A 24,170-nucleotide genomic window follows, 5' to 3' on the forward strand; every position below is an offset into this window, starting at 1 on the left:
GCTTAATCACATATGGTGGTGTTCTGGGCTTTTCACTATGCTAACCCTGCCAAAGTTGCAAACACATTCAGTGACATTATTGGTCAACAGAATTTATGATCTAGGTTTGGCTGGTGTTTAGACTGACAGTCACACACTATCAACTACCTCTCTATGATAAATCCCATTCAGATCAACAGGATTAAGTCTCTACCAATTTACATGGATTAAAGTGGTGCTATTTTAAGAAGTCTTTTACCTTTAGTAATAGGATTACCCAGGCTTTGGTATGACAATGGCAAGCCTATTTTGGCAGTTGTTGTATTCAGCAGTCTGCCATCTGGTGTATGTAGAGAAAATGACAAGCCTAGAAGGAAAAGGCAAAGTAAAGAGAGCACCCACTCTGTTATTTCTATTCTTCAATTCTTCAAAAATCTTTTCTCCATGACCCCAGATTCCCTATATAGTGCATTAAATACATCAGGAAATAGGTAGGCGTGTGATTTGGAGTTGGGTGTGTTTGAGTTGGCTCCTTCCCCACTACATAGGGCACTGAATAACAAACAGTGTAATTAAGTCTGATAAGGAATTAATTTAGGATTCATGCTAAATTGGGCCCTATTCCCTAAATAGTGCACTACAGAGGGTGCTGAATAACAGTGCTGTGAAAGTGTGTTAAGGAACCATTGTATTTATTTTTATTTAATTGACCCCTACTCCCTATATAGGACATTAAATATGCTCCTGCCTACATCCAGATACTAAGTCCAATAATACGTCCAATAGTGCACAACACAGTACAACGTTGTTGGTCAGCCAAAGCAGAAAAGTTGTCTTTGGCCTTCCCAGCTACAGCAATACACCCTACAACACAAAAATGACCACCACCACACAGGCAATATACACTGTATTGCACTAGTAATGAAGATCTCGCATTTCCAAACGTCCCCACTCTGTGCATAGTACACTATACAGGGCATGGGGGGAAAAGCCTCTGTGCCCAAATGGCCAGTTGCACCTATGGCCTTCCCTAGACTGGCAGACTTGAGGAAATGCAAGGGTTCTTCTTTGGCTGACATTTTTCTAATTGAAGTCCCCTTGAGACATGTGAAGCCCCCCTAGGTGTGTGTCGAAGATTCAGATGTTACTGTATTGATCCCAGAACAGTTAAGTGTACACTTTTAGGCTCTGCCTGAATGCCAGGCTGCTCCCTACTACCTACATAGCGCACAGCACAGCTCAGAAAAGAGCGGCTGCCCATTTAGTGCACTGACAGTCCAAGGGGATATTTGGGATTGAGCCCTCAACACACGCCCACTCCCGTACACGTCACCACGATTGTCTCGATGCTGATTGGCTGTTGTCTGCTAATGGGCGGGACATGCAGTGATGGACTGTGATCCCTTGCCCATAATCTCACCTGGACCAGAGCGCAGGTGCTTCACTGCCTTAGTGCTTCACTGCCATCGTGGTCGTGTGTAGAAACGGGTATCAGCTGTGAAGACCCTCAAAACGGTGAGTTTCTGTTTACGGGCAGTGTCCAGTATTAACAACGATTTTAATCATTAGACATTGATAGATAGATAGATAGATCACTGGGATAAATAAAGTGATCTATCTATCTATCTATCTATTAGAAAACAAGGTAATCAGAGGCGTCGAGACGGTTATTGCTACTCTATCTGAAGTGTCAGAAGTTCAGAGCTTTAGCTGGTAATGGATATTCAGTGGGGGGGGGGTGTTTTGGCTGTTCCTGCTATAGTAAACTGTGCTTGAGGTGAAAGAAAAAGTGTGTTACCGTAGTTAGGGGCTATTTTTAAGGATTCATAACCTGGAAATTGCTGCTAACCACAAAGTTGAGTAACTGAAATGAGACACAATGAGAAACACTGGAAGCAGGTAGCTACTACTACTAACATTACTTGGCTCAGGTTCGTGCAGCTGTGGTCTTCAGCAGCTCCCCGTGTCACTGATAGTTCTGAGGTAGAAAAGCTTTCCTCAAAATGAAACTCGACTCTTGTCAAGATTTGAGAGAAGTCCCCAGTAGTTTGGCACACACAGAGAGAGAGAGATCACGGATCAGTTTTCTCTCTTGTGTAACACAGTTCAATGAAACAACTGGGTTAAACGGCGGCGGTCATAAACAGCTAATGTCACGGCGATGGTCAGGGCTGTCACGATACCAGAGCTCTCCTTTTGATACTGATACCCAGTCTACACTGTTATATAGGGTATATATAGCTAGGGTCCTTTAAAACTGTGGAGAAACCCTCAATGAACCTTTCACCTTCCCCTAAAAACCTTTTCTTGAAGCTTCCTCAAAGCACCTTAAGAGGTTCCTCCACAGTCTCATGCTGAAGACCCTCCAGAGGTTCCTCAATGATCTTCTACTTTTAGCAGTGTAGTGTTGGATACTAAAAGATATATAGTGTGGCAAATATTCAAAAACACTCAAAAGCATGCTCTGAACACCAACGGCCAGGTTTCCTAGACATTGATAAGCATAGTCTTTGAATGTGAATCACCACTGGAGAATATCTAGCTTTAATATGGGCCTGGATCCAAATATCTATTTAGTTAAACACGTAAAAAAAAAAGTATAATCATTTAAAGTTAGAGTATTCAATTGTTGTAAATGGTTTTACACAGAGGACACGGCGAGGGATTTATTTGGGCCCCATGAGAAGATATTACACTGGACCCAACAACAACAACTCAAAATTCTGCCCAAATACTCAATTAATACATCTTTTAGGACCCTTGTCAGTCACAGACCCTTAGATTCGTCCTAATTTCCCACTTCCGATAAGGCGGCCCTGCTTCTACATAGAATCATGACAACTCAAAGAACAGTCAGGATGCTTAAATGGTTCATTGTTCTTAATACACAATAAATAAATCCTGTGAAATGGTACTATATATAACACTGAAAGGGTTCCACTATTGTAATTAGTTAAAGAACAATTTGTCAAACAACATTACAACAACATTAAAATCACTGACAGTCAGTGAACTGGAGACTGAGGTTCATGGGTGCCGAACTTCATAACTTACAGGACTTAAAGGATCTGCTGCTAACGTTTTGATGCCACGTACCATCGGATACCTCCAGGGGTCTAGTGTAGTCCAACTTTTCATGTCATGGCTGATTGGTGTAGTGATGGCTGTGAATTCGTTATTAAGTTTGAATATATTAATTCAAAATTTATTTTGATTTGGAGTCTGTCAAGCATAACATTAGTAATGTGAGGTGCTGCTTGGAGATGTTTTACATATATTGCTCAGCCGTGTTTAATGAAATGGCTCTGGCTTGTCTAGTACCAGTTAGCCACACCTCACCTGGGTTAACGTTTTTCCACTGTATTCCATCTTCCTGAAACAGAATTTCTAGGTTGAGGACATTTGTTTTCATCTTTTGACAAGCCTGTCATAAAAACCACAACTCACGTTACTTATTCTGCTTCAGGGTGCGGCACGGTCATAAACATAAAATCCCTTTTTGGTGGTAGGCAGATATCAGTGACAAGGTAATCACAGGATCCTAAAATCATAAAACAGTTTTTAATGTTACAGTGGAATAATGGCCGACATAGAAGTAAGCACTGGCCATCATAAACAGCCTTAAAAAAAATCAGGGAAAACACATATTCCCTGTAGAACTGCAGAGGAACGGCCTAGTTCCTATCAGCATAGGAACGGCAGTTTGTTAGGAGCTATTGTTCTCTGTTTGGGATCATTTTCATGTAAGATAAAATGTTAAAGCCTCACATTGGGAGCAGGGGCTGAACTGACAGGGTAAATATAAAGGACTACAATGGAACAAATTCACTAAATGCCCAAATGTTTGCGGACACCTCTTCTAATGAATGCATTGGGCTACTTTAAATTGCACCCATTGCTGATACGACTTGTCTAGTACTTGTAGAGAAGTATTGCCAATAGATTAGAACTCTCTAGAGGCGTGGCCTAGAGGGGTATAAAGCCCCTGGCACTGAGCTGTAAAGCAGTGGAACTGTGTTCTCTGGAATGGTGGATGGTGCTCCATCCAATACTATTGGGATGATTTGTGGAGTTGTGAAAGAGGTGTGGTGGTGATCATCCAACATCCTCACCTCACTTACGCTCTTGTTGCTGAACGCAGTTAAATCCTCACAGCAATGACCATTGATTTCAGAAGAAACAATGAATGAGCAGGTGTCCCAATACTTATGTCTGTATAGTATAGTTTCCTCTCCTCACAAACATACAGTCTGAGTAAATGTTTTGTCATGTAAACCTAAATAAAAAAATAGAAACATGTTTTAACATTGCTTAGGGACTTAAGGTAAGACTGATGTGGTCGTTGTGAGTTTAACCACAATGTGAGTCATCTTTCAGCTCAAATCTGCACTCAGAAACTCTAGGCCTCGCTTTTCTATTTGCATGACACTAAGCAAGATTGCCCTACGGTTAGAATAGTCTTATCTTTGAACACGTCATATTCAAATACAAGGAAACTGGGAGAGTTTCACCTGGAGAATGACACTGAATAAATGCTGGAACCATGGAGGCAGACGTAGATCCAGGGACTGTTTGTTCTGTCATTGGTGTCCTTTTTTTTTCTTGTCTTCTTTTCTTTTCTGTTTAAAAGCCCTTAGGAGACACTTCAGAGGTGCTTAAACCAAAACTGCTGCAAGCTATTTGTACATGTCAGAATTTGTATTCAGCAGGAAGTATCTGCTCTGTGTGAGTGTTTAGGGCTTTGTGTAACCTCAAATTTCCAGATGATTCATGTTGCCTTCCATTCATGCTGAACATGATCTCATTAGGGGGGCTTATTACAGCAGAGTGTGCTGTAATCCGAGTCACCTGATATGTCCAGTGCAGCAATCAGGTAAATACGTTACAACTAGACACCTCTACTCTCTGCCCTTTTGAACTGATCTCAGACCAGTTAGTTACCTCTACTCATTAGGCGCCTTCTGAAACTTAGGACTACACTGCAGTGGACTTTAGATTTGTTTTGGATTTTTTTTTGCATCTAATCCTGCGTTATATGTCCAAATGTTTGTGGACGTCCCTTCTAATGAATGCATCCATTGCTAAAACAGATGTGCAAATGCACACATACACACACAGCTGGTCTAGTCCCTGTAAAGAAGAATTGCCAATAGAATAGGATTCTGGAGCAGATAATCATGAACCTTTTGGAGGCGTGGGGTAGAGGGGTATAAAGGCCCCCAGCATTAAGTTTAATTTATCATTATTTTTTGCCAAGTATTACCTAATAAAACAAGGTATTAACTATTTGTTCATTATGCTGGCTAATACACATACATAGACTTACATACATACTTTTGAAGGTGTATGTAAACTGTGGAGGAACCTTAAGGTGCTTTAAGGAACCTTCAAGAAAGTTTTTTTAGAAAACTTCTTGAGTAAGTTCGTCTTGCTTGAGTTTATCTCACTGAAAAAACTTTTGCTTTTGCAAATGCTGTTGTCCTTAAGAACAGGTTCCTCTAAGATTCTTGCGAGGACTTTAAGAGGTTCCATCACAGTTTTAAGCAAAGAACCTTCAAAGGTTTCTCAAGGCTCTTGAAGTGGTCTGAGTGATCAAATTTGTATCTGTTTTAGATGGGTCCGTTTGGACTTTCAGAATATTTTTTTATGCAGCAGACAAGGTAATGATAGCTCACAGCTATATGTTTTAGTTAAGTCCACTTATAACCTTATAGCCTACAGAAATACATATTACACCACTAAAGCAAAGGCATTAGCAAATTAACCTAGCAAAGGCATCAATTATGTTAGCATAGGCTTTTTTTATGCTAGCTGGTAAACATAAGCCAGCTGCAACATAAGCGTCATTATATCGGTAATATAACAATAAACTACTCATTTTAAAAGCCTGTTATCTAACTAATGTGAATTAGTGATGTAAAGACAAAATCAATATTTTTGGGTCAAATCCACTGAGGGATAATCCCACATTATTACTACTTATGTTTTTATAAGTGTGTGTGTGTTGATTATTATGTTTTTTAATCAGTTCCAGGAAAAGGCTTCGTGGTAAGCCCAAAGCCTGAGTAACTTGCAATGCCGAAAAGTGACACGTGGCCAGGTAGCATTGCCAAGGAGACACTGGATGAGATGGACAGTGCTGACAGTTGTGACAGCGTGCTCAGCTCTTGTTTTGTGAGTTTCACCTTTTTTCAGTCTTTTTATATTAACATGTTCATTTCTCACATTTTCTAGGCAGATACAAACACAATCTTGTTCCTGTGATGTGAAGCATGATGCAAATCTTACTGTGATGTGTATCTCTTGCAGAGTGATGATAGCCTGCAGTACCTCTCTGCAGAAGAGAAGGCTTGCCTCATGTTCTTGGAGGAGACCATAGAGGCTTTAGACACAGATGATGACAGTGGCCTGTCCAATGATGAAGCCGAAAATCTTCCTGCCCGTGGAAATGTTGCCACCAAAACAGCTCACCTTTCTGCTTCCATGAACCAGAGCAAGCACAAAGGTAAAGATATTGAGACTATTTATTGAGGTTTTATTTTCTAATCTTTTACAAGCAGTCTGATGTAAAGGACATTTTTTGTCTACATTTCAGATATCCCAAAGCGTTACATTGATGATCCTAGGATGTTTGGCAGCTCAGAGCACAATCAAATCCTGAATTACTTGGTTCCAACGCCTTTTGTTCTGGCAAACAGCAGTCCTCCCATTCCTCCCAACCCAGGAACAGCGGCATCCAAAGAGAAACCGTCACCCAAAGAGGAGACAAAAGAGCAGAAACGTGACAAGAATGGCCCTCATGTTCCATCAGAGGTCAATGTAGTTGTGATTCCTCCTCCATTGATGGTTAAAACCAGTAATGCCATAGATCAAGGATTGCAGAATGACCGGACCCCTCGGGGGCCTTTGACCTATGAGGGTTTGGTACAGCTGCGCAATAAGGTATCCTCAAGAAAAAGCAGTGAAAACACTGAAAGGCAGATTTCTACACCTCAAGCTCCCGTTCACTCTAAAGACAGAACCCAAGTGTTCCCTCAGAACATCCAGCCCAGTGAAAACCAGCTAAGTAAGAACAGTCCTCCTGCCGTGGCTCCCAAACCCAAAAAGATGCCTTCACGCATAACTGTATTGAACCACAAAGGAACCACCAATCCCAATGGAGACTCTTGCTTATCTACATCTCCTGGAAGTGGAGGTTTGATGAAGCGAGAGCAAGTGAGGCTGGAGGCTTTATCTAAACTGGGTCTTCTGAAGGAATCTGACGCAAAACAGCCCAGCAAAGCCCCTAAAACTCACATATCTAGTCTCCCACAGCCTTCTTCTGGCTCAGTTCCAGATGTGTCCCAAACTAGGCCATTTCCTCCTTGTGCCGCTGTAAGGAACCAGGACCCGAGGAACCAGTCAAACCAACGTTCAAGCAGCAACACTCTCCACCACCGCTCCCTGACTGACCTACCCATAGCTCCTTCTCATTTACAACACAGCAAGTCTGCTACCCTGGAGAGGTCCGGAATGGGTTTGGGGAGCAGCATGTCCAACTGTGAGCTTTCAGACAGTTCAGTTTCTCAGAACCACCTACAATGTTCATCCACGGTGGCTGGCAAGAACAACCTTGGAAGTATCCAGAGAGGGACAACCCCCCTGTCTGCTGGCAAAACAGCGGGACAGTCATCCTTTGTCCCTCCAGTAGCCAGCAAACCTTTACATGTTCCAGGCTTAAATGTGCTGATGGTTCCCAACATGGGTGAGGACCGGCGAGAGGCTCTAAGAAAGCTAGGATTGCTGAAGAACTGATTATTGCGAACTCTTTGCAGCACTGAATAGAAGCACTTTTTTTTGACTGTGGCCCTGCCTCTCTTACACAGGACCGAGAGTTTGTCAGAATCAACTAAATATCACCCTGATGCCTTTCATTAAGATGACACTATTGCAATATCATAGTTGTCCTTTGATTCAGAGATCAGCTTCTTCATAGGATCTTTTTTACCATTTCACTTAGTTTTCTTTAGAAATAATGTATGTGTAGTCCTAAAGTGTTTGATAATGTGGTTGACTAGTGATTCTCTCACCACCTGTTGGACGTCAGATTTCTCTGACCAAGAGTTAGCCTTATGCACGGATTTGATTTCAAAATTATGCCCAGTGTGCCCCAAAAGCACATTCTTGTCACAACAGTGACCTGCACCTGCACATGAATAAGCCCACAGTCTGCCGGCCTGACTGCTGAACGTTGGGGCACCTGACAAAGCCTGGACTTCTTTTGGTGCACTCTGCTCTCCGATAGATCACCTATCAGTCAGACTCCTCATCTTACCACTAAGTGAATGAGGGTATAGTCAGTGCTCTGTGGATTAGTAGATTATCTCAGGTTGTGACCAACACCTGACCACACTTGCACAAAAGGCCGCTGTTCACATTACCCAGCCTCTCGGATTCATCACCCTTTAATATCAGTATGGGTCTGGGGCGACAAGACTCTTTTGTTAAAACAGACAGTTCCGGATCTAAAATCTGATTGGCTAAACTGTGTTAAAAGCCATTGTAAAATTTGAGATATACACAGTCTTCTCCTACTTTTATGATCACACCTGGTTTAGAATGAATGAAAGCCCATTTTATCAGCATATAGGAGCACTCTGTAGTTCTATAATTACAGGCTCTAGTCCATCTGTTTCTCTGCATACTTTGTTAGCTTCCTTTCACCCTGTTCTACAATGGTCAGAACCATCACATCACGTTCTCTGCACTGCAGTAATACTGACATATACTTGACTAATAGAGTGAACAGTTTAAACATCGTGTCCAGTCGTGAACTGCAAGGTGCTCCTATATGGGAAGTAGAGTTGATATAATGGGTTCATTCTGAACCAGGATGGTCATAATATGCTGATATGACTGTGTACATACGACTGCACACATCGACTCTACTGTAATAACATTGCAAGATATTGAACATTGTGCTATTCATTGAAATAATTGTTGACCATTAGTGATGGTTGCCAAGCAGCCTGTTAACAAACTATGTTGCTTGCCTGAAAAATGCAGTTCATCAGTAGTTCATTCTCATACAGCTTCATATACATTTGTCACTGCTTTCATACAGAATTCTTTAAATGTACATGTAGAAATACGCTTATTGTGTAAATCACTACAGGAAAAACAGACAAGCACATGTGTAGGCACCCCTGGTTAAAAGATTAGATTTTTTTTGTGTGTGGTCTCCAACCCTGTTTCTGAAGGTCAACCTTCCTGCAGATTAGCTCTTACCCTAACCGAGTGGCTTAGCAGTTAGAGTACCGGGCTATTGACGGCAGGGTTGTGGGTTCGACAACATGTTTGCTTACTAGTGCATATGTTTGTGTGTTCACTGCAGGGATGGGTTAAAGGCAAAGGCCAAATTCCATCAATGTCCAACACAAATGGTAAATATGGGGGTCCTGTCTTGATGCATCTAATTATTGCTGACTTTAGAAGTCCTTGAATAGCTGAATGAGGTTGGTTTGGCTTGGTTGGGCAGTGAAACCTGCAGGAAGGTGGATCCCCAACAGGAGGGTTAGAGACCACTGTCTATAAAGAACACACTTCAGTACATTGTAATGAATCATTACTGTTTATTTTCTTTATTTTAACAAATCACAAACAAAATAAAATGTGACATGCAAACATTTTGTTTATTTTTACATATAAAAACACTGTACATTGCAGTTCTCTAAAATGTGAATAAAAAAAGATTTATTTCCTGTAGAGGATACGCAAACAACTTCTCCCACTCTACTACCATTTCTCAGTTCAGTTTGCTACATGTAGGAAGTTGAAAATATCTGCTTTTTTACTGCCAAGACAGAATATCAGTGCTTCTTGGTTTTGTTTTGTTTTTTTACAGTATTGTATTGGCTTTATTTTCCGTTTTACATTATTGTACAAACACAAACCACAGACATTTTTTGTTCAAATTAGTATTTATGTGATTGTGCAAAAAAATGCCAGTGCTTTTTGGTTTAAGCAATAATAAAGGGACTATTCTCATTAATCACATTGCACTGATAGATGTACTTAATGTTGGGACAAGCTATATATATATATATATACATATATATATATATATGTGTGTGTGTGTGTGTGTGTGTGTCACCCCTTCTAATGAATGAATTCAACTACTAAGTTGCACCTATTGCTGACACAGCTGTGCAAATGCACACACACAGCCTGTCTAGTTCCTGTAGTGAAGTACTGCAAATTCAAAAGAATAGGACTCTGGAGTATTTAGCTGTGGAGCATTAGAACTGCATTCACTAATGCTCTTGTTGCTGAATTCAGTGCCCCAGAAACACAGAAAGCCTACTCTGGACAGCACAGTTCCTCCAACAAAAGCAAGGTAAAGATTGTAGAAGAAACAATGAATGAGCAAGTATCCATATACTTTTGTCCACATAGTGTATATCGTCACTGTCATGCAAAAACCTAGACTGTGATAAAATCAGCTACGTGTGGCCTTGACTGCTTTATTATTTTGTGTTATTCAAACATTTGGCTGCAGAAATACTGTTACTACACTGACAGTGTTGTTTAATCTGATAAAGCAGTGTTATGGCTGCTGTATCTATACTTGCACCAAGATCTTTGCATACTGACAGCTACAGCTCTTCAAAATGACAGGTTTGTGGTTGGAAGCTGTACACGGCTCAATGTGATGAAAAACTGGGGACATACAGATGTATTAAGCATTAGGATGTAGTATTAAGAAAGTGGTGAGTTATAAAATCAATATAGTTTAGCAACAAAAAAACGTACACCAGTATCACCTTAGTGCCAACACAGTCGTGTTTAGTGTCTGAGGTTCACTTCTTTAGTTTTGAGCTGCAGCGATGTGGTCAATGTAATTAATACCTTAAGGAACAAGTTGGTGCTGGGCAAACTACATACCTAAATCACCACACACTTGAACTGTCTTAAACTGGGACAAGCTGTTAAGTCATCTCAAATAGACTTGCTTATGCAGTGTCTGACATTGTATGCCACACTGATATTTACAAAAATGGTCAGAACTACAGACAAAAGTCATATTTCAAGATACCTGCTAAGCTAACTAAGGTCATTTTGTCTGGATTTGGAATTAGATTTTTTGTCATACATTTCTCCAAAGCACAAGTATTTTCACCAAGGGTGGTAACACAAGTGGTTTCACCAAGGGGGCATGACAGAACTACAGTGAGATTATCATGTTAAGAATTTCATTAATATTGTGTTTATTTAATGTACGGGCTGCTTAATTTCCAATAGAACATGTTGTTCAGTATGTATAAATTGCAGTAGTTTGTACAATAACAGGTTTATTTTGTGGTGTGACCAGGGACCCGAGATCTCAAAACACTGACACAGGGAGCTCATATAGGAAAAATGCTTCAATACATCTGGTAAAGTCTTTTCTAGAGAGAGCCTGTTGTAATGTTTTCAGATTGTCATTTTGGATTTGACACCGACTTCCACTTTATTTTCACTCCCTAAGGCTGAATAGCTAAGCAAGATTGTACAATAATAGGTTGGATCATTTATTGCATTAAGGCTGAACTGTCAAACAGAAACGATGACATGGTTAGGTCACCACAGAACTACTGAGTAGATGCTGAAAGGCTATTTGTACACAGCATTTTGTAACTCACCCTGTCTTGATGTTTCCTTTACACAAAGCGTCTGCAGGTTTCACATCCTTCTGACCTTTGGTTTCTTTTTACAAAGCAATCTCTGCAAGAGCGAAAGTATAATAAATGTATGACTAAATAACAAATGTTGCACTTTTTAAAATCCCCCTTTATTTCGCAATAAGAGCAACAGAAATAACAAACAGTATATTCATTTGGTCGACTCATTCACATTAAAGGTCAGGGTAGGCAAAATACTACTGCATGTCCATAGAAATAGGTAGCATCTATATTAGAAAGTATCAATTTAGGACCCTTCATAAATCCACAGTGGTACAATATTACCATGGTAAGCTGACATACAGTAAAAGTTTGTGAAAAGTCACATTAAAATATAGTTCATTTAGAATCAGTCAAATATAACATGTAGCTGTAGAGTTAGAAGAATAATCTACAAAAATAAAAAACTAGGCATTAATTGAGACCTTCAGTCTGCACTTACAACAGAAAACAGCTCCTTAGCAGCAAACTTTGAGCTCTACAGCTCTGACATTACAAGGGCTCTACAGAGGTCAGCCACATGGGGTGTCCCTTGAGACAAAAGCAAAAATCATCACCGGTCAGTTGCCATCACAGAGGATCTGTGTTTTGCTCTTCTTGCGCCTGGCTTTGCCACTGACGGGCAGGATACCCAGAGACTCCAGACGAAAGGGACGGGGCAGGAGAGCCTCAGCTGCAAGGTTGGAGCCGCTGGACGTCTGGTGGGACGACCCGTTCCCTGCAGCAGAGTGATTGTCTGTATATGTAGGATCCATTGATGTAGCATTTCTCAACTGATCCTGCCTCAGAACCCACATTTGTCCTTTAGTATTAATATTTATTCCAAAAGCAATTAACCTTCATAACATGTTTTTTAATACAGCTAACTATACACTTTTTATTAGGCTAGTGTTTTTTTATTAGGCTAAGTTGATTGAGTTAGTGGTTTTATTAGGCTAAGTTTTGCAATATTTATTTAGGTTTATGTATCAGAAACAAAAACAAATTTTTATATTGTCATTTCCAATCTCCGCAATTAAATAAACTGGCCTAGTTTCTTGGGAGTGCAGTAATGTGACTGCGTGCAGTGGAGTAATTGGTATATTTTGAAACTTTAACAATGTTTATATTCCATCAAACCCATGGTATATATGCTATAAAATGTAAACAGTATATTAAGTTTTTTATACTATTTTAAGGATAAATAGTAAGTGCATGACTTTGGCTGGACCTAAATGCTCAAATACAATTTTACACACTCATTTACAATCCTGTTGATCGTGATTACAAGTCTATTACAAGTGTAGTGTTGCAGTTCTCTGTGTGTGCTCCCAGCAAAGAGTTGCAGTTAGCTAGTTAGCTAGTAGCTAGGCATTTAGCGTAGCGCAGATACCCATTCCCTTCCCCAGGTTTAGCTTCCTCATACTGCATTTTGATTTTCCTATATTGGTGTATGGCTAAGTCTACTCTGAGATGGATTCCGTTTATCTTAGAGGGACAGCAGATGTCGGAACGAAAAGTTGGTTAAAGCCAGTGAGCTAGGTTAGCTTTTAGTCTAGCATGGATACTGGGTTTGAGCTCCCCTTCTGCAGACACTGGCACAGGACAAAAAGCTGTGGGCACAAGGCCTGGTTTGCGTAGCAACCCATTTTCTGATTACTAGCAGAGTCTGGTGGTACTGATGTACTGCTTACCTCAGATTTCACAAACACAAAGAATAAAGAAACAACAGTGTTTGAGGTTCATGGTTGCCATTTTCATGTAACTAACAGTTTTTCATTGTGGGGTACCATATAAAAAATGTGAATTTGGTTTTGGCCATTTAACGTGAACACACATGTAAAATCAATTGATCAAACATCAGCCGAATTAAAGCATCTTCTTCTGTGTGAGATCCTCAATGTTAATCGTAGAGTAATACTGTAAGAACACTGAATATTACTACTTGATAATGTTATCCCATGTTAGTTGCTACTGTGAGTGTTGCGTGACCTGACTGAGCAGAACTCTTATACAATGCCACTTTCAACAACAGCGTGCCTTATCTCAGAGCTATCAAGCTGACCTGTCAGTGCTGAAACTGATAAGTATGACCTATTTTTGAGCGAATCCACAGGCCAATAAAAAAGGAATGCACTGTATGGGATAGGATTTATTATATAAGCAGTCAGGAGTGCTGTAATGTGTTTAATAGAGCTGGCGGGTGCTCCTGCTCTTACCCAGGCTCTTGCTAGTGTCTCCTACGAAAAGTGGACTTGTCCTCTTCTTCCTGAAGTAGTTACTAGCAATGTGCTCGCTGTCACTTCGGTTCAGCATTTCCTTATAGCGGTCCTCCTCCTCCTACAAAGACAAACACACTATAGGTGCTTGTCTATCTGTGATGTGGAGTAATGTGCTTTTAGGCTTGTACAATGTATGTCCAAAAAGTTTACAGACACCTGCACATCCAGTGTTTCTTCTGGAATGAAGGGTTTTAATAGAGCTTATAAGCACCTGTAGTGTCAGTCTCTACTTTAATGTCAAGGCTTTGCCTTAAATGTTGGAATACTGCTGGGAAGATTTGACTGCATTTAGTCACAACAGCATAAGTGAGGTCAGGTACCAATATTAATGAATTGTGGATCACAAACACTACATCTCATCTCAAAGGTACTGGATAGAGCTTTATCACTCCAGATAACACAATTCCACTAGTCCATATTCCAGTGCTGTGGGGTTTTATAGCCCTCGTGATGATACTTTGGCACTGGGCATGGTGTCTTTAGGCCCGGCTAGTCAAACTAGGATCCCTCCAGGCTACAGCACTGTAGATATTAGCATCCTCCTCATTAAACACATCTGATTCAACCAATCAGTTAATTAGGCTTTAGTGAGTTGAATCCAGAGACTGCAGAGCTATGGCCTGGAAGGAGCCCAATCTGACTCCTATTCCACTTGGCACTGGGCATGATGACCTTAGGCTTATGTGTGGCTGTTCCAGAGCGTCCCGTTGTACAGTTTTTTTGTTTGTTTTTTTAAAGAGAGATTGTCACGCGCGTGGACAACTGAACACCTGTGTCAGCAATTGGTGCAACTTAAAGTAAATTATTTTACTAACAAGAAGTGTAGATACTTTTGGACATTTGCAGTGTATATGCATAGTGCAAATTTGTTCATATTCAGGGTAGGGCTGGGCTACTCAGCAACAATATAATATTACAACATTCAAAAGCATTTTTTAATGATACATGAAATGTATCACACTATTTCAATTATTGCTCTCCAACAGGATTAATTTTCCTGGCTAAATCAGGCTTTACAGTATTGATAAAATCAACAATATGCTAAGAATTTCACCACATCGTCCACCCCTAATCTCAGAGCTAGTATTGCAGTGAGTGCAAGTACCATGAAGGGCTCTCCTGAGTCTGAGGCAGAGTTCCTGCGTGCTGGAAGTCTTGAGGAGCTGCTCATGGCTGAAGGAGGAACTGCTAAGAGCAAGAAACATCCTATCATCACTAACATCAAGCACACTCACAAATAAATCTAACATAACCTTAGATCCAAAAACAGAGAGCTAAATGGTCTTGTCACTATCGACAATATTAGTAATCAAGAAATTTGAGTAATCTTGTTTTAACACCAAACTATCAAAATGTAAATGGTTTAAATTTAAATGAAAATGTATGTATTTATTTTTTTGTTTGTTTGTCAATCATTTTCCTTTTTTGGTAAAAAAATCCCTTCCAATGTGGTAACCTACCATAGCTCTAGCAATGCTCCCAACATTAGGAGGGTAAGGACTTGACACTTGCCACTGAGGCAAGTTTAAAGTGCAAGTTACTAAGTACACATTTGTTTTTTATTTACAGTCTTTTGCATACACACTCCCTGTAGCATTTTGTTAAAACATTTGTCCAACAAAAGCCATTTTATACTCATAAATGACAATTTTGTTATTCCAAACTTGACTATTGTGCCCCCAAGAGGTTGAAAATTCAGTTCTGCTGTGTCTGTAACTCAATTGAGAATGATGATGAAACAGAATTTTCAATGATTTTTCCCATTATTATGTAGAGACGGGCGCAACCTTCCAAATTGTGACACTGTCCCTTGTCGCGACAGGGACAAGGGACAGGGCTCCTTTTTACCCTGTCCACTCCTCACTAAGCCTCTAATAACACTCATTATCAACCCTCTAATGTGAATTTTTTCAAATGTGCTAAGAGGGCAGGAGACCAGCAAATAGTGAAGGTTGATGTACTCGCTAAAAGTTGTATGCTAGCAAGTTAGTGTTGCAGTGTTTCCATACTAAGCGAGACATGAGTGATTTTCTGTCTGCTGATAGAAACAACATGCAGTTATGATGGAAAGCAGAGAGATATAGGCAGAGTCGGGAGCAATTTGTTGCTTGTCCTGTGAAAAGCCCTTTAACTATGATTCTATGATATTCCTCTCTCATTCATGGAAGAATAGAATTTGATTGTTCAACAAACGTTGGAAATTTGTCTTATTTCAGATGCATTCCAACATTTAAAAAGTGATGATTCAAAATGCCAAGACCTGCTACATTCAAGACTGAAGGTAGTTCATGTATCTGGTGAGTGAATGGTGACTAATTTGTCCTTTAGACTGGACACCGGCTCTGGTCTTGCAGCAACCTCACCTGCAGGTAGTGCTGTCTTCTGCACCAGCACCTCAGGCACTCTCCACATGCCATTCTCCTCATCCCACACTGCTTCCTTCCGCAAGCGGTCCAGGTTGCTGTAGTTGCAGTCTCTACGCACCAGGCCCACCATGCGCTCCAAGATGGTCTGCTGCAGTTGTGTCTCGCGCTCCAGGCGCCTGATGGTGGCCAGGTAGTCGTCCCGCTCTGTCTCAAACTCCGCTTGTAGGTCCCGGATTTCTAGCTTGGCAGCTTTGAGCTGTAAAATGAAGAAATATGGAATTTTGTTTAGTTCCAGTTCAACAAAAATCACATTATGGGAGCCACATTTATTTGTTGCAGTGCACATTTTTCAAGCAGGATTGTAAGCATTGCAGGACACTATGGAGGTTGCTGTTTATGAGGTTTATGGTTGAAAACTAGTCCACAAATGGACCGTACATCCTTTGGGTCACTTTCCATGTCTGATGTTTTTAATATGCTGATAGTACTAATGAATGATCCGCAGCTATAAAGCATACTCAACATACTTTATTAGCAGCTATCTATTAGATTAATTTCAGCATTTATTTTTTAAACCCCTGTCTCAGCAATACCCCCAAGGTCCTACCTTGCTCTGTGTGCTCTCCAGAAGTTTGTTCTTGGCGTGGACCTCCTCTTGAATGGAATCGTAGACATTGAGTAGCACACTGTCACTGTCCTCGCTTCCTTGCTTTAGCGCCTCAATCAGCTGCTTCTTCCTCTGATTGGCCAGAGTTTTCCGCTGCCTCCTCCTCTGCCTCAGCTCCTCATTCCGCGCCTGCTCTCCCCCAACAAACTCCTGCTCCAGCTGCTGAAGCCTGCCAGACAATAAACAGTAAAGGTTTTTTTCTGATGGCTCTTCAATGAAGGCCATGTTTGGGCAGGTGCCGCTGCACAGTAGAAAAGTGCACCACCACTCCAGAGTCTGCTAAACCTTTCAAGCAATCCTACGAGCAGATCTTGGCATTAGGCTCACATCAGACAGCTGCTTAGAGGAGCCCATGGAGTATGTATAAAGCTTTGGAATTTGCATAACCAAGCCTTTGCTAATGGTAATTGTGAACAAGCCATGGCCCTACAAGCTATTATGGCCTGAGACCTTGGTAAAAGGTTTCTGAGAGCTTAAACCCTGCACTAATATAGCCTAAAATGTGGAAAATATTTTTTTTACGTTTGCATGTCACTGTATGTACATTATACTGCATACAAGTTAAATCATTACTATTCAGTTTTTATACCCACTCACCTTTCTAAAACATGTTGCTGGTCCAGTGGGCTTGGCGTAGCAACAACTTCTAGCTCTCCCCCTGGACCCGCTCTGATGCTGACCTCATGAGAGTGCTCGTCCTCCTGTGTATTCAGTACATTACAGTAAGTACTTTTCCTGACATGACCCTTGTTAGGTCTTGGACTCCAATTTATCAACAGGTGAAAAGATTGATCTGTACCTTGAGTCCATTTGGGGTTGTGTCTGGGGGCTCGGGTGTTGACTCATTAACAGAACTGATCTCCTCTTTGTTAGTGGTCTCTGCTAGAGAACAGCAGGGACATGATTAAGGCGGTTAAATAAAGTACTACATTCAACCAACATGTTGAACTAAAATTAAAATATAATTTTTCAATGGATAGCTGACAGAAAAACATTTTATACTATATGGGCAGAAGTATTGTACCACAAATTATACATGAGCTTTGAGATATTGCATCCTAAATCCATAGGCATTCATTTGGAGTTGATCCCCCATTTGCAACTCTGACAGCCGGTTTTAAATGCTGCAGTTATTAAGTCTGCAAAGTGTTGGCGACTCAGCGTGTGCACCTCAGCACGCGGCGACCCCGCTCTGTAACTTTGCGTGGTCTGTCACTTAATGGCTGAGGTGCTGCGGTTCCTAAACGCCTCCACTTTTCAATAATACCACTAACAAGTTGATCTAGGAGGGAAGAAATTTCACCAACTGACCTTACAGTACCTTGCTGGAAATTAGTAAGTTTAGAACAAGCCATTCTTTTACAAATGTTGTAAAGGCAGACTGCATGGCTAAGTGACTGATTTTATACATCTGGGATGTTTTAATGGGACTGAATGAAACACCTGAATTCAATAATTAAAGGTGTGTCCCAATACTTTACAATACAGGCCAATACTAGAGGGCTTAGCATCATGTGCAGCTGCTCTTGAGCATCTCGATTTATTGTCAGTGCTTCTCAATGGAACTGATGCCTTGCTGGAACAGCAACGGTTGCCTCTTAAAGTAGTTGGTTGAATACATTATTAAATAGAGTGTCTAGATACTTTTGAACATACGCTGTAGCAATGTAGCTGACTAGTACTACCAGTTATCCTGTTGTTTAGAACCCTGTAAAAGCAGAACTGGACACTACCAGTCTTATGTGCTTGATTAGCTCTGGACCTCTCCAGACTGGACAGCTTGATCTCATAAGATGCTCTCAAGAAAGTGATGTCCTCTTGCAGCTTAGCTTTTGATTCCTGCTCTGCATTGTACTCTGCCTGCAGCCTGGCAAGCTTGACTTCATACTCCTGCACAAACAGAAAGCGGACAGAAGAACTACTAAAGCGTTTTAGACTGGGTAAGTAACAAGGTTAAGTGATTAGCCAGACGTCCCATTTGAAGTGACAGCTTCTCTGTTTAATCTGCCACCCACCTGCTTAATCTTCTCCTTTTCAGCTTCACTCTCCACAGTGCTGCTCTGTGGTCTGGACTGGACAGCTAGAGTCCCCTCTGACTTCTGACCTGCTAGCAAAGCTAATGGTACAAAAAAAGAAAAAAAGTTTTAGAATGTACACTACAACAAATCACTACACTTAAATTTGAGACGGAAGGTAATGATGGTAATGTTTAGGACTTCATTATATGCCATTATAAGCTTACAGTTGAGATTGGCAGGGCCCAGCTGGCCAGAGATGAGTGCCCGTAGTTGTTTGATCTCCTCCTGGTACTCTCGCAGCAGTGCCTCCTTCGGATCCTCGTTGATGCGGGGGCGGTTCTGGATGCTCTTGGCACGGTTAGCATAGCGCAGGGTGCTCAGGCTCTCCTCGTAGTTGTTGTCAGCAGGAGAGAGGCAGGCCACCATGAGGGTGCGTGTATTACCACCCAAAGAGTCCTGCAGCAATCGGGTAAGCTTGGAGTCGCGATACGGGATGTGCTTGGAGCGGCCATCAACCAGCGCCGAGATGACGTTGCCCAGGGCAGACAGAGACAGGTTGATTTTGGTGGCCTCCTGAAGGCGGTCACCTGTGGCACCGGTCTTGGACTGCCGTTCACTGCCGGCCAGATCCACCAAGTTGAGCTTGCCAGCTCGCAAGTGGTCTTCACCAGCAGCATCTGAGTTTATATCAGAAAAACAGATTCATGTGGTTCTTTGGAAACTATTCTGTGCTTTATACAGTCTTTTTGAGATCTTAGTTTTTCACAAATGTAAAAACTGTTTAGGCAGTAGTAGAGTATAGGTGATAAAAACAATACAACGAACAATTTATCACATTTTTACATTTGAAAATGCCACTGGAAGTTTATTCTGAAGCCATTACTAGGAACTGACTTAATATTAGTTCTAACATTTTAAAATCACACCAGTTGTTTCACACTTTAAAGTTGCCACACATTACAACAAATCAAAACATTTTTATACCCCTATTTTTATATTTTTATATCCCTAGTCCCCAAGTTTTTTTTTTTTTTTTGAGCATTTCTATTGGCTCATTTATCATGATATTTTGACACAATGTAAACAGCTGCAAGATTCAAATTATATCAAAACATAAGAACACAGCACAACCTGATAAACAAGATTTCTATTTGACCGTGACAATGTGTGTGTGTCTGAGTCTATTTTTTTAGTAAAATATTTCTTTAGGAAGGTGACGTTTCCTGATTGTTGTGTGATTTTGGTCTCACTCACCTGTGTTGCAAATCTCCAGGTGGATAGTGAATATAGAGTGGGAGCGAGATGAGTCCTTGTTCATGAGCGTGTATCCCACTGAGCGATTTCTCCAGCCCTGCTCCATAATGCGCTCACACTCCCCCACGCTGTGCACCGTGTGCATGGACAAGTCTCGCACATACACGCCCCGCTCTGGATGCTCTTTCAGCTGTTTAATACACACAAACACATAGCTGCTTTACATCCAATCTTCAAGTTAAATCCCTCTTATATACATTTCATTACTTGATATCAAAACAATAATACAACAGCAACAGTATGTAGCAATTTTACTTTAACATTCACAATCATTTTGCTGCTCCATTGGCTTGAACAAGTAAGAATGGTGCCAGTACTGTTGCCACTTTGGGGTTGGTACGGACGGGACAAGAACTGGGTAATGCTGTTTTGTATCTTTCAGTATGTCCAAAAATGCATGTGTAAAGTGTATTCTTTAGGGGTGGTTGAATTCAATTTCCTGACTGTAAGGGGAGTCCAGGAGTAGGAAATACCAATTCTCACATAATGCTGCTTTAACATGGCATTAAATGAGGTGTGTGCAAACGTTTTATTTTTTGCAATATGTTAAATAAAGAAAATAAAAAGTGTGCTCTTAAATATTTGTAGTGTCAACTTTAAATTGGAAAAAATGGAAAGGAGCACCACGCAACAGTTTGGCCACCCCAAGAGATTTGATTTCTCAGATACATTTACCTTTTCCTTTTCAAGGTCATAGACATCAGTCATTTATTAGGAAAGGCCAGCTGATGCAAATTTCAAGCTGTATCAATACACTGACTCTTCAAACCATATCCAAACATTTAGTAAGGATGGTCTCCTCTAGGCAGCTGCCTAGCAGTCTGAAATGTAAAATAATTGATGCCCACAAAGCCGAGAGGGCTATAGGACAGCAAAGCATTTTCAAATAGACATTTTTTAAATATTTTGACGAAGGACGGCTGCCTTCAGATTGTTTTCGTTGAGAACATCACACTGTAACACAGTGTGATGTTGTATTATATATAGTAAATGTCAGCCTACCTCCAGCTTCTGTTTGCTGTCTTTCCCAAGAAGGTCCCTTATTTCCTCTTTGTAGATCTCAAGGTAGGAGGCCCGCACAAGGAACTTCGTGTTTTCTGCACACTTAAACATACATTGTATTATTTAACCCCATTTGTGAATTTTCATCTATTCTCAGCATTCACATTATAATTTAATCAAAATAAATATGGATGAGAAAAGAATTACGGCTGAGCATTGCATTTGTTGGTTTGCTGTTTATGTTCTGCATTAGACGTTATGTTTTAGTAGACCCACTGAATATTTCAGTTCTTGTCATAATTCTTAGGTGCCTTACCTGAATAGTCTCGAAGATGTGCTCGAAAGCTCTTGGTATGACCCCTCTCTGAGCTGGGGGGTCCGTCACCCCCTGCATGGTAAATGATTTGCCACTCCCTGTTTGTCCATAAGCAAAGATTGTCCCATTGTATCCCTCGGTTACCCCCTATCGTTGGAGCAAAAATACAAGTAATTAGAAGCAGTAGCAGTAGTAGTTTTATGCAAAAGTTTGGACACCTCTGTTCAAATGTTTTGTTGATTTAATAAGTAAAATGCACAAACAAACCTTCATGAAACAAAACAGAAAGCTAAGACATTTTTGACTAATATTAAGGCATGAATTATTTGCTAAATTTATAGGAGAAAATAAAAATAAATTTTGTGCTTCATTTTTTTTTATATAAAAAAAAAATGTGTGAGAATCTGTCTCTGTAAAAAGGTGTGAACTTGTCAACTAAATGTCATTTCAGCAGAGGTGTGCGGACTCTTGTTCATAAGTTCATAAGATGACACCTTTCAGGACCTGCTCCTCCACTAACACTTAATTTAAGGCTCCTCCTTTGTGCCATGTAACTTGATCTTGATTACAGTAAGTCTAGCCACATTCTAATAGATACATGGTCCTATCTGCTGTGGGCTGAGTTTTCTACCTGTGATGGTATACTGTTTCAGATAGGGCATGGAAAAGGAGTCAGATAACTAGATGCATGGGCATTAGGGTGGTCTGCCCTCATATCATTGATCCACAATGGGAAGAGTCACCTCAACCAGAGGATATGCAATCTCGTTGTACATCTGCTCGGTGGTTTGACTGATGAAGTAGGTGCCATCAAATGTAAATTGTTTGGGTGGCTCCTCAGAAACTCCTGGTTTCTCAATGAAGCACTGACAGCGGCTAGCATCAACAGACACCACCGTCTTACAGTTGAGGGTCTTCTCCCGGTCATTTAAAGGCCGGCATCTAATAACCACCTTCACAGACTCGGAGGCCATCTTGAAGTGCAGGACCAGTCAGCCAGCCAGCTCAGTTAAGGCTTTTCTGCAACAAACATCACAGTGATCTTTAAACAGGTACAGCCTAAAGACCTAGCAAGCTACTTTACTGAGGAAGTCAGAATCAGACCAAGTCTGAGTGAAGCACTTATCTTATGCTTAATGTTTTCAGGAACCAATTGAAATCATTAAAAAATACATATGAACATTTACTACACCTTTCATTCATTTTGTATCCATAGTTTGCTGCTACTGGTATTCCTTCGATTTAATAAATAGTTTCCTCCATAAAATAAACTGTTCCTTAGGTTTAATAAATCAGTCACTGGATTTAATAAATGAACCCCTCAATTTAACAATCCGTCCCCTCAGTTTAGAAAGGAAGGTTTAGTTCAACTAAGAGAACAATGAGGGAATACTGTGCAATGGGCAGTGGCAATGTTTTTGAACCTTGCTAAAATAAATCGTTTCCTGTATTTAGCTAATGTTAATATCACTCTCTCAGTTTAATAGCGAACTTCTTCCATTAATTGCCCCTTCAATTTCCTACGTTTAATCAAATCATTCGATCTTCAAGTATTCCCTTTATTTAATAAATCGGTAACTCCGCATAATAAATTGTTCCTTAGGCTTAATAAATCATTCACTGGATTTAATACATTATCCCCTCAGTTTAGAAAGCATGCGTTAGTTAAACTAAGGGAACAAGGAGGGAATCATTTATTAAATCGAGAAAATGAAAACATGCATTAGCATTAAGATATTTTTTATTTATATTAATTATATTTTGTACCTCACAAAAATAAATAGCTCCCTTTATTTAGCTTATGTTAGTTTAATAGCTAGTCAACCTCTTCCCACAATATCCCTTGAAAATAGTTCCCTACATTTAGTAGCTAGCCAAGTCAGTCAGTTTAAGTATTCCCTTGATTTAATAAATCGTCTCTCTCTCTCTCATTATATATATATATATATATATATATATATATATATATATATATATATATATATATATATATATATATATATATAAAAATCAATAATTCAATGGATTTAAATAAATTATGCCCCCAATTTAACAACCCATTCCCTCAGTTTAGAAAGGACGCTTTAGTTAAATGTGAGAACAATGAGGGAATAATGTATTAAATCGAGAGAAGGTTTGCTAGTCTTCCAGCTACATTAACACTACTACTTACTGCTAGCTAGCGCTAATAGCTACTTTAAGGGCTTCGTAACGAGACGGCACACCAAGAGAAACCTCTATACCAGAGAGCTACAACGTATTCCACAAAACTGATCTTACAGAAACATTAGCTGCTCATCATCCCAGGATGTTCCGCCTGTCCAAGGTGAAGCTGCAGCCAGACGCCACAGAAAAGGCGAGGTTAAAACCCCTGCTAATGCTAACGCACCATTTCTTCTCCTGCCACAGCGTTCTGCGTTGCTTAGCAACATACAACTCGGCCCTCTCCGGGTGGCACTGTTCGCTGATCCTGGATCAGTGAGTCCTTCGAAACTACGGCTTTCAGTTGCATTAAAAATATTAAGAGCTGATCCCAGGTCAGCATACA

General features: G+C 40.5%; 2 protein-coding genes across 4 annotated transcripts; one reads left to right on the forward strand and one right to left on the reverse strand.

The window, feature by feature from the left end:
- The first annotated feature begins 5,479 nt into the window (after window positions 1-5,479).
- LOC140543268 (specifically androgen-regulated gene protein) lies at window positions 5,480-10,009 on the forward strand. The gene is made up of 3 exons (XM_072666330.1): window positions 5,480-6,153; window positions 6,289-6,484; window positions 6,575-10,009. The coding sequence occupies exons 1-3, from the start codon at window positions 6,055-6,057 to the stop codon at window positions 7,771-7,773; spliced, it is 1,494 nt and encodes a 497-aa protein (XP_072522431.1). The 5' UTR covers window positions 5,480-6,054; the 3' UTR covers window positions 7,774-10,009.
- Window positions 10,010-11,770: 1,761 nt separating this feature from the next.
- kif17 (kinesin family member 17) lies at window positions 11,771-24,026 on the reverse strand. 3 transcript variants are annotated; one of them, XM_072665709.1, is made up of 15 exons: window positions 23,903-24,026; window positions 22,366-22,642; window positions 21,623-21,769; window positions 21,307-21,408; window positions 20,245-20,434; window positions 19,215-19,667; window positions 18,988-19,088; window positions 18,706-18,862; window positions 17,772-17,851; window positions 17,570-17,673; window positions 16,913-17,141; window positions 16,303-16,561; window positions 15,045-15,127; window positions 13,877-13,997; window positions 11,771-12,396 (listed from the first exon to the last, which is right to left on the reverse strand). In XM_072665709.1, the coding sequence occupies exons 2-15, from the start codon at window positions 22,594-22,596 to the stop codon at window positions 12,239-12,241; spliced, it is 2,415 nt and encodes an 804-aa protein (XP_072521810.1). In that variant the 5' UTR covers window positions 22,597-22,642; window positions 23,903-24,026; the 3' UTR covers window positions 11,771-12,238. The 3 variants fall into 3 exon arrangements, with proteins under 3 accessions (XP_072521810.1, XP_072521809.1, XP_072521808.1); XM_072665708.1 differs by having other exon boundaries at window positions 15,045-15,124; window positions 17,772-17,854; XM_072665707.1 differs by having other exon boundaries at window positions 17,772-17,854.
- Between the last annotated feature and the right edge of the window lie 144 nt (window positions 24,027-24,170).

The sequence above is a fragment of the Salminus brasiliensis genome, chromosome 21 (assembly GCF_030463535.1).
Source record: "Salminus brasiliensis chromosome 21, fSalBra1.hap2, whole genome shotgun sequence".
In the NCBI taxonomy this organism is placed as follows: domain Eukaryota; kingdom Metazoa; phylum Chordata; class Actinopteri; order Characiformes; family Bryconidae; genus Salminus; species Salminus brasiliensis.

Coding starts and splice junctions, on each gene's coding strand:
- LOC140543268 (XM_072666330.1), top strand. CDS start 6,055: ATGCCGAAAAGTGACACGTGGCCAGGTAGCATTGCCAAGGAGACACTG. Junction 6,154..6,288: donor GCGTGCTCAGCTCTTGTTTT/GTGAGTTTCACC, acceptor TATCTCTTGCAG/AGTGATGATAGCCTGCAGTA. Junction 6,485..6,574: donor GAACCAGAGCAAGCACAAAG/GTAAAGATATTG, acceptor TCTACATTTCAG/ATATCCCAAAGCGTTACATT.
- kif17 (XM_072665707.1), bottom strand. CDS start 22,596: ATGGCCTCCGAGTCTGTGAAGGTGGTTATTAGATGCCGGCCTTTAAAT. Junction 20,435..21,306: donor ACAGCAAACAGAAGCTGGAG/GTAGGCTGACAT, acceptor TGTATTAAACAG/CTGAAAGAGCATCCAGAGCG. Junction 19,089..19,214: donor GGGCCCTGCCAATCTCAACT/GTAAGCTTATAA, acceptor TTGTACCATTAG/CTTTGCTAGCAGGTCAGAAG.